The sequence below is a fragment of the Cyprinodon tularosa genome, unplaced genomic scaffold, assembly GCF_016077235.1.
Source record: "Cyprinodon tularosa strain WSP-4 unplaced genomic scaffold, ASM1607723v1 ctg2, whole genome shotgun sequence".
NCBI lineage: Eukaryota > Metazoa > Chordata > Actinopteri > Cyprinodontiformes > Cyprinodontidae > Cyprinodon > Cyprinodon tularosa.
This window is the reverse complement of record NW_024038733.1, coordinates 3,819,963-3,830,245: the sequence shown is the minus strand read 5'-3', so window position 1 is coordinate 3,830,245 and position 10,283 is coordinate 3,819,963. Positions and strand designations below refer to the sequence as shown.

At 36.6% G+C, this 10,283-nt stretch overlaps 1 protein-coding gene across 1 annotated transcript; it reads right to left on the bottom strand.

Moving 5' to 3' along the window:
- Positions 1–690: 690 nt before the first annotated feature.
- LOC119783069 (urotensin-2 receptor) lies at positions 691–6,296 on the bottom strand. The gene is made up of 2 exons (XM_038284379.1): positions 6,110–6,296; positions 691–2,591 (listed from the first exon to the last, which is right to left on the bottom strand). Exon 2 carries the CDS (start codon positions 2,519–2,521, stop codon positions 1,388–1,390), a length of 1,134 nt encoding a protein of 377 aa, XP_038140307.1. The 5' UTR covers positions 2,522–2,591; positions 6,110–6,296; the 3' UTR covers positions 691–1,387.
- Between the last annotated feature and the right edge of the window lie 3,987 nt (positions 6,297–10,283).

The following is a 10,283-nucleotide window of genomic DNA, read 5'->3' as shown; positions in this document are numbered from 1 at the left end:
ATATCCATTCGAGTCTCTGGCCAGAAACAACCAGTTGTCTAAAAACAAACATTTTCAGTGAGTTTTCTCTCGAAACAAGCAGACCATGTCAGAGGTCAGCTTAAAAAAGCTGGAAATGCTTTTTTAAGCTGATGCAACATATGTTATTTTCTCTTTTTTCTTGATATTCATATTATTTAGATAATAAGCTCAGCCCCTTCCATTTCTGGGCTAAATTCACACTTATCATGTCTTTTTGTTTTGTTGCAACCACTTTTATGCATCGTGACAATTATTGCATTAAACATTTAATACATTAAACAACATGTAACCTTTGAGGCCATGCATTAAGAAATATGACAGTGCCTATCGAAAAATATAAACTCACATTTTCCCTTGTTATTATCACACACTTCTGGGTTTTATTGGATGTTTGTGACAGATATTGCTCATTAGTGAAGTAGAAGGAAAGTGATAAATGATTGTCAACATTTCTCATACATAACTTTATAAAACATGTGGTTTTCATATGTGCTCTGCCCCTTTTACTCTGATTATAATTAGCAGAATTCAGCACAAACAATTTCTCTAGAAGTCTTAATTATCAAACTTAGTTAACCAGTTTTTCGTCAGTATAAATCCAGCTGTTCTGACTTACAAGTTTGTCAGAGAACATTAGAGAACATGCAATATTGAGACCTACAGTAGGAACAAGGCAGGCAGGTTAGAGAGAACATTCTCCCCGAGCTTGAAGCCTCTCACAATGTATTGTTCAATACATTCTCCTAAAACAGAAAAGGTACAATACGTATGCAAGCCCACTGACATGGCTGTACACTTAAAACTGACAGCATCAGTCAAACTGTGGTGAATCTTCTCTTTCCAGCAGGGCAATATAGATTTAAAATATTTAGATCAAAGTATAGTGATATCTTAAAATGGGTTGGACCTAAATCTCCTTCATTTGAATTTTTGCATATTTAATTGAAACCATTGATGCAGAAAAAGTTGGATAGAAATTACAGAGCACAATTGTAGTTCACAATGAAGGCAATACTCTCCATCTATTACATGAAAAACACAGAAGTTTGTGATTATTAAAAGAAAATGCTGAGGTTACCTTTGCAAGGCACAGTACCATCTGATCATTGTAGAAACATCTTACAAACATTTTTATCTTTTGCAGGTGAAGCTCAGTATTATTCATATTCTCTAAGAAAAAAGAATTACCCTCCATGAAGCTTTAATACAAAGTGCTATCATTTCTTGAATATTCAAATTTTTCATCTCACAGATGGAGTCACTGATCTTTGGTAGCCTATATTGGAATCTCTAAAGCATCCTCATAGATTATTGCACTCTCATAAGCACCATCGCATTTTAGGCTCTGCTGTTGGAGACAATCACGTTACTGCAGTGGACTGCCCTTGCAGCAGAGCCGATTCGCTGATGCAAGCACACGCCTGTTGGGTTTCCGTTTCCCAGTCAGTAATGTGTAGAAGAAGGGATTGACACAAGAATTTCCGTAAGTTAGTCCTGTAAGAATGCGGTTAACGGTCACCTGGGTTCCAACCGGTAATGTTCGAAGCATGTCTGGCTGGTAGAGGGGGAGCAGCTGCCATATCCAGAAGGGGAGGAAGCAGGCCCAAAAGGCCAAGACAATACCTAGGATGAGTAGCAGGACTTTAGGCTTTGGTGCTCTGGGACTGCTTGCTGTGCTGTTACCGTTGGCCCATGCTGGCTGGGTCTGTGATACCCAGTACAGCCGGCCCAGAGTGGCGTAAAGTCCTCCGATAGCCAATCCAGGGCCAAGGATGCTGGTACAGAAAAGTACACTCAGATAAGCCTTGGAGCTCTGTTCGTCCCAGGCTGGGACACAAAGCTGTCCTTCCCCGTGCTCCCCATCCTCCAGGTGCAAGGTGATCATCATGGGCAGGCTAAGAGCCACAGCCAGACCCCATGCCAGGCTCACCCGCAGCAGGTTAGAGGAGTTGGAAGATGAGGTGCGCAAGGGATGGGCTACAGCTCTGTAGCGGTCCATGCTCATGGCAGTGAGGGTAAAGATGGAGGCATGCATGGTGAGGAGGTCCAGGCTCAGGAGGAGGCGGCATCCCAGCTCCCCGAAGGTCCATCCTGATGCCAAGCTGTCATACACGATGAAGGGAGCGGTGAAAAGGTAGAGCAGGTCTGCCAGTGCCAGACTCAGCACCTGGAGGTGAAGAGAGGAGGAAGAAGGGGAGGACGAGGGGGAGGAGGAAGGGGAGGCAGAGTTTGCAAGGCAAGAGGGGATGGGTATTCCTGTTAGGCAGCAGGCCGGTCCCGCTCCACGTCTTCTCCTACCTCTGCTGCGCCTCAGGAGGAGAACCAAAGTGTAAAGGTTTCCTGTGATGCCCAGCAGAGAGAGGAGCGAGAGGAGGGAGCAGAAGAGAGCTGTAGAGGCAAAGCTTGGAGATGGAGAGACAGAGGGAGAGGAGGAAGGCACTGAGACGTTCTGGATGGGAGTAAACGTGTACGGAGCAGTAGGAGCTGAAGAGGGGTCCATTATGTTAAAATGTTAATATGTTAGAGTGAAATCTAAGACTGCTGTTCAGAAGAGGAAAAACAGAAAAAAACTGATGTGGAAGAAATCAAATTACAAAAAAAGGTGGAGAGAAGAAAAAAAGTGTTATTATCTGTAGAGTAGAGATACAATCCTAGGTGAAAATATTTATCTGTATTAGACTTTTGGTAAGTAGCTTGTACTTATATAGCTTTATTTGTTACAAACTCCCCAGAATGCTTTAACTACATTCAGTCATTCACACAGTGATGATGGTGAGATACACCATAGCCACAGCTACCCACTGGCCACCCCACTGGCCACCCCACTCGAAGGTGTAAATTGTACAGCCAGAGACGCAGCATTAAAAATCACACAATAAACCAAGATATGAGTAGGTGTTTGCTTAAGTCTTTATGATTCCTACAGGCAGGTTTACCACAATAGTAGATTCAAATCCTGAAATTATGGCTTTTAGTTTCCGTGTGCCACCCCAAGATTTTTTGTGTCCCCATCTAGCCACCCCTATGAAACTTTTCTGGAGGCGCCACTGCAGCTATCCTGGGTCATGCTGACAGAAACAGAGCTGTCTTACAACCAGCACCCCTCTGATCGCCAACAGTAGGCAAAACGGGTAAAGTTTAAAATACGTTTTCACATAAACTGAATTGCATTAAAGTGATTTGATTAAGGGCGCAATATCTAAAGCAGAAGGAGCGGAGGTTTAAACTGGAAATCCACTAATTATGGAGCAACATCATTTTGTCATGTAACAGTTGCAAATGCAGTTGTATTTTGTTGATATCATACAATAAATCATCACAAAATAGCGCAATACTGTGAACTGATGGAAATTATACATGGTTTTTCTGCATGGTTTTCTTTTATTAATAAATCTAAGCATTATTTTAGATATCATTTTACAATGAAAAGAGCATTGAACTATAAAAACAATCCAAAACATGGCTGTCTACCTTAAAAAAAAGACCAATGTGCTGAATGCTATCTTGGCCATAATCCTAAAACTGAACACCCCTCTGAACACACGATTAGCATGGGTAAACATGGCACTAGCAACATCATGATGTGGGGAATATTTACTTCTGTGTGGAAAGGTAAAGCTAATCCTAGATGATAGAAAGATAAATGTAGGCAAATAAAAGTCGATTCTGAAGGTAAATCTGTTAGATGTCTCAACAGATGGAGACTGTAGAGAGGATTCAGGAAAAAAATCTCAAATTGAATCCAGCCTTGAACCATTAAGATCAGTGGTGTTCAAACTGTTTGAAATTTGAAACAAAAATGTCAAGTTTGAAATAATTCAATTTGATTAAGTTAATTTTTATAGTGCAAATTCACAAAACATGTTGTCTCAAGGAATTCACAGACATAATTAAATTGATCATGGAGTGGTTAACGGTTTTCTATAGAAGGAAACCAAGCTGATTGCAGCGAGTCATTGACTTTGCAGGATTCACTCCACCTGGATGAGTGTGTGGCATCACATTCGCTTGCATTTTGTTGCTGACTTTGTAGCAATCCCTCACACCAAGGATGCATGTAGTGACACTGGAGAGAAAATTTTCCCTTTTAACAGGGAAAATACAGTGACACACTGGGGTCAGTTTTTCTTTTTTTTTTCTTCATTTTTACCTCCTTAACAATAGGCTCAGGATGTCTCAATAAAATATTCAAAGTTGGCCAAACGGTGGTTAAAAAGGTACTTGTAAATCATTATAGATTAAAATGCCTTGAAATTTGCCAATTGAAAGAAGCAAAACTAAATAATATTCAAGATACTGGGTAATTCTCTTATTCTACATTCTTCTGTGTCTTTTCAGCAACAATAAGAGTAAAGTTCAATTTCAAATTTAACAGATGATTGCCCCCAAGTCTATGTTTTAGTTAAAGTTGGTCTATATTTGTTGTACTATTAACTATTAGATTCAGTTAAAAGCAAAACATAAAAATATGTTGATAACATTTTAATGCTTTTTTGCACCTTGTACTTCTTATTTCAAGAAGAATTTTTATTTGTATCTTTTTTTTTTATTGCACTCTTACATTATTTTTCACATGTATCTGTTTTAACTGCCTAAGATGGGGAATGAAATATAAACTATTTCTGAACTGAACTGTGACCAAAGGCTGATCAAATTTGCCCCAGGGGCTGCAATTTGGAACCCTCTGGTTTAGATCAAATTTTGAATGCCAGTCAAAATCTAACTCGTAATCCAAGGTAAGACTTGGAACTTGGTGTTCTCTGATGCTCCTAATCAAATCTTATTGAAGGGAGGATTAAAAATTGCTAAAGATTTTATTATTTAGATACCTACAGCTTGTACAGACCTATCCATGAACAGCTAGGGTAATTGTAAGCAAATTTGGTTCAAGTATCAGCTCATGGTTGCTAAATGTTTTCATCTTTCAGGTTACTATGTCTTATTTTATTTTTGCATTTCATCATTACTCACTTTCTGTTGCCTTACCAAATAAAATCCATAATGTGTTTTATTTGCCAAGGTTTAAAGGGTGTGAATTGTTTAATTTGGCACTCCATGGAGCCAGCGTTGTGAACAATAATCCAGCAAACTGCTTATGTCTGCTTCAGTTTGAATTGCCCCTATTTAAACTTTGACAGCGGGCAAAGCAGGAGAAAGGCACATAAACATGATTAAATGAAAATATCAGCAAACCCAGGATAGTTTATGTTTCAGCAGAAACCTGCTCTAGTTGGAACAGCTATCCCTGTTGTATTGTTTCACGTGGACCCTGTGTCGTTAGGCTTTTTAAATAGGAGGTGGTCCACAGTTAAAAAAGGTAAATCTGCATGGAAAACCTTCCCTTTTCGGTCACCAGTTGGACAGCAATTAGGTTAAACAGTACAGGAGCAAAAAGGCAGCAGAGCTGACCAATCTTATTAACAAGCAAGTTAGAAAAGGTCAGGTTTATGTTTGGATATCTTGTGCGCCCTTTGCGTATCGGTGGTTTGGATGGGGACCGGTGCGTGTAAATTTGCCGAGTCATAACGCAGCAGGACTCAAGTCTGGCGCTGCGCTCTGTAGGAAAAAAAATTAAACACTCATTTTGACAGGGGAGAACAGCATGTGAGCTTCAGAACAGACGGCTCTGGACAGGGATGTCTTCATGACACCAAAGCAAAGGCCTAAGAGACGGCCTCTGACCTGGAGGTTAAAGTGCTACTGTGAGGTGGTGGAAGAGCCGCAGTCCCCCTGCTGTGCTTTCTGTAGCTCCTGTTACATGACAGCTGTACATCGCGCTACAGTCCAGAGTTTTATATTTGAAATACCTTATTGACTTTTTTAAATTCCAAAAGACGTTGCATAAAAAACTGAACTCTTCTGTTCTCATTACAGCGGATCTGTATTTTATGAATACAGATACAGATTTCTTAAGTTTAAAATCTTAATGACCACAATGTAGCTATTATATTGACTTCATTTATTTATTAAAAGGGGCAATTATGACTTCAAAAGACAGAGAAATCAACTATTTTTATTTTTCAGTATAGAAATGACGTTCGTTTTTTTTTATTGATGTTAATACATTAAAATAAAAATGTTAACTTACATACTGGGTTGAAAAATCCTGGACGTTTAAAAAAGGATGTTTGTTGAGTATAAAAGCTCAGCTCCCATTCTCTAATCTTCTTCTTTGCATCTCACATTCAGCATGGGGAGGTTTAATGTTTCTTATCTGAAGCTGAAGATCAGTTCTGTCCCCTTCAGTTATCAGCGCGGCTCTCTGTCCATCTGTCTGTGATGGGTCTGAGCTATACTATGAGGAGCTGGGAGAGAGAGGAAAGGGGTGGGAGGAGAAACACAACTAAGGGGTCTTATCCTGCATGCATACTGGATGTTAATATTAGGCTTGGAAAGCCACCATTTAAATAAATTGAATATGCTATATAATTTATTTTTTACCTTTCAATTCAACTTTTTACCTTATTTTTTCTTCCATTTCTACTTTTCCTACATGTAGCCTGTGATTTAAGTTTGCCCAAATTAGGCAGCTTTAATCCAACATTTTTCCCATAATTCAGGTTAATTCTTGACAGTTGTTTTGAGTTATGACTTTTAAGGAAAACCTTTCTTTCCACAGCTATGCCTCTGAGTGGTGCTGAAAGAATTTTAAACACATTAACACTAATGCCAGCTTTTATTTATACTGCTTTACAGCTCCATTAATGATGGGTTAGATCTTTTGATGACTTTCTAATAGTTTCAGTAAAGAATAAATCTAAACTGGAATTTACTCTCAGGTTTGCGGAGGTTAGATGAAGTTCCAGCTGTTATTTTGGAGATTTATTGGTGAATATGGTAAGAGCAGTACAAATCTAGAGTGAACAGGCAAGGGAACAGCACTGGGGGTAATCAAGCAAGGATGGCAATGAGGAGGAGACTAACTAACTAACTAACAGGACATTGATTGAATTATTGATCTAAGTGGGAACAGGTGTGCACAGAAAGAATAGAAGAAAATTAAGGGGAAGGAAGATTACATTAGGCGGAAATGGAGATTAACTAGGAAATACAATAGAGTTGGGAACCAAGATGATACTAAAGGGAAAAGAAACCAATGACCTAGTAAAAACTGAACTATCAGAAACAGATTTGGTAAACTAGAAAACTATTGTGCCATGGGGGAACATAACCAAAAAATAACAGAGAGAATAAGGACTACTCAGAAAAATAAATATATACCAAGTATATATTATACTTGTACTTACTGTCATCCATATATTTGGTATATATTTAAATACCAAGTATATAAATATATACCAAATATATACCAAGCATAACTAAGAACCAAAAGTGAAAACTTAAACAGAACCAAAAAGTCCGTAACAGCAGATCTTAACATTTACATGAATTCCAAATAAAGTCCATAAATAGAAACATTTGTCTAATTGTAATCTCCACGGATTATTTCAGCCCTTCTATTGAACGTGGATTGTTTTAGCGTTAAAAGGGAGAATGTTGAATAAAATGATATTCATATGATGTTAACATAAAAACCTATGCATTCTCTCTACCTTTTTAACTATTAACTTTTTAATTTTTTGATAAAAATCCTCATCCTTATTATCCAGAAAGTGATTTTAGTATCTTAATCTCAAGAAAAATCAAATAACATGTTGTTTTTTGCCTACACATTCAAGCAACAGGTGTACGATGAGAAAAAAAAAAAAAGAAATTTATTTGGGACAGCTTTTTTTCCCCTTTGTGTTTTAATATACTTACTAAAATACATTTTTAAAATATTAAATAATAAAAATGTTAATTTCAAAGATTTCACATTTTCATTTCAGGTGTTAGTTAGGCTTTAAGATATTTATGAACCAAAAATAAATAATAAAATTTACAGGATGAAAACTATATCACAATATAAAACTAAAACAACTTTGTCACGTTTCTAATGTTCTTCATTGTATTTGTGTAAAAATAACATTGTCTTTGCTCATGTTTGCTTGATTCATCCTTCTTTCAGCTCTTTGATCCTAATTCAAGACTTTATACATAAATCCTTTAAGGAAAAAATAACTTTATAGGACTAAACTAAAGAGAAATGGTAATCATTGGGATCTCAGTGATGCATGAACGTGATCACAACCACCTGCTGTACAGTTTAGACAAAAACAGGGTTCCCAGGCAGAAATGTTATTTGTTTTGTTATGTTTTTGCCTCCAGGAGGAATCTAATCTATTTGCTCAAGTCATCAGGTTTTGAACCCTCACTTTCCTCTGCACCCCCAGCTGCACCATTACTATGTATATTATCCTAATTTTCTTCGAAGAGACAATCACAAGTATTATTACTATCATCCTTGTTTAAATGGGATAGCGTCAGAACCCTGCTTTTAACACACTTCATCCTATAGCAAAACAAAACGGCTCTATATACACCATTCATACCTCATGGGACTTAGCATATCTGGAAAATTCAAATTTCAAATTTTCTTTCAACAAATTGAAAGTTAGTCTTATTAAAAGATGTGTTTTTCCTTCTTGCCATGTTTGTTTCTATGTACAAATTTCAACCAAATATTTTGTTAAGGTACTGCAGAGTCATTAAATTGAAATTAGATTGTATCAAAGAGTAATAGGTTTTTTACGTAAGAAACCCAGCAGATTGCATCAAGCCAATGACAGACAGGTAAAGTATAACCAGTGCCACATAATGTCCTCTTTAATGCTTGTTATGTACACCCCCAATGGTGTCTAAATCACAGCAGATTGTCCAGTATCATGTGCACCATGTTTGGCCGTCAATATGACCGTCTAGATACAATGAGATGAACAATCTCCAAGAAGTTGTGCTCTGTCTTCCTCAAAAATCTTGAAATCCATGATTTTTTTTGTTGTTGTCTTTTTGCAAATGAGAAATTGGTCCTTTTGTTAGTTTTAATCTGCAGATAATCCTATTTTCTCATTGTTGAATCTTAAACACTGAAATTTACTGAGGAAACTGAAAACTGAAGGTCATGTTGTCGGTTCTTCTGGATGAGAAAGAAAGACAGTTTACTTATTAACCAAGGACCAAGTTTTTATATTTTTTAAAGAAACTTTTCCTCCTTATAAAGCAATTAATATTTTTGTATTTAATCAGCTTAATATTGTATAATATTCAAATTTATTTAATGATCTAAATTAAGTTCAATAAAAAAAGGAAAACTATAAACTTCTGTCTGAGGGCAAACGCTTCTTCACAGCAATATAACATCAACAGCTGCACAAACACAGTAAAATTAGTAAAATGTAAAAAGAAAAAAAAGTTAGTAGAAATTAAAATATAAAGGTAAACAAAAAAGCAGTATTTCAGTTTAGGAGTTTTTCTTTTAAGTTTACCAAACTTTGAATTCTGTTATTTTAACTTGAAATGCTGATTTTTTTTCAACTCATATGAAAGCAGTAGTATTTTTTTTTTTAAAGTAAAAAAATAACATAGAAATCTTAAACTTCTTACTTAAGAATCATAATTTTATTTAGAGTTTATTAAACCACTGACCTTTATGGTTGCTTTAAGTAGCTTTGCCTTCAAACTAGGCCAACCAAACACCAATCCCTGATTATTGGTAACTTTACTACAGGTCAACTTTGAAATTAAATATGGATAAATAAGAAACCTTTATACAATGTTACTTTCATTGGCAGCATCTCTTTAGCTTCAATTTGTATTGTTGAGTTTTAACATTAAAGAACACTAAGCCTCTAATTGCAAAGCCATCTGCGAAAGTTTTTGTTTTCTGAACTTCACAATAAAAACATGAAAGTAACCTGAACTTCACATTTTGAAATAACCAACATCTTAAAGGTATAAATACTGGAAACTCACTTGAAAAAGTTAAAGATTACAACTACCTTGGTTTTCCGAACTTACGTAAATATTTTTCCCTTTATTAAACAGCTTTTCAAGATTAAAAAACTAAAAGTATTTTTTAGCCCAATTAAAGGAGGTTGTTTTTTCTTTACAGTGCAATCTCTTTCTCTCGTCACCACCATGAAAGCCTAGCACGGCGTGTGATTCATTAGAAGCCTTCAACTTAAAATGCTTCTACTGAGATTTTTTTTTTCAACACAAAGCAGGCTTTTGGTGTGCTGTATTTCAATTTTGGTGCCATCTAAGAAAGAAACGTCGATCTAAGCCAGATCCAGGCTGTGTTGGTAATTGAAACCTTTATGATGTGCACATGTTTTTGCTTTACAGTTTAAATAAAAAATGGAATCAGGTTTCATACAACTGCC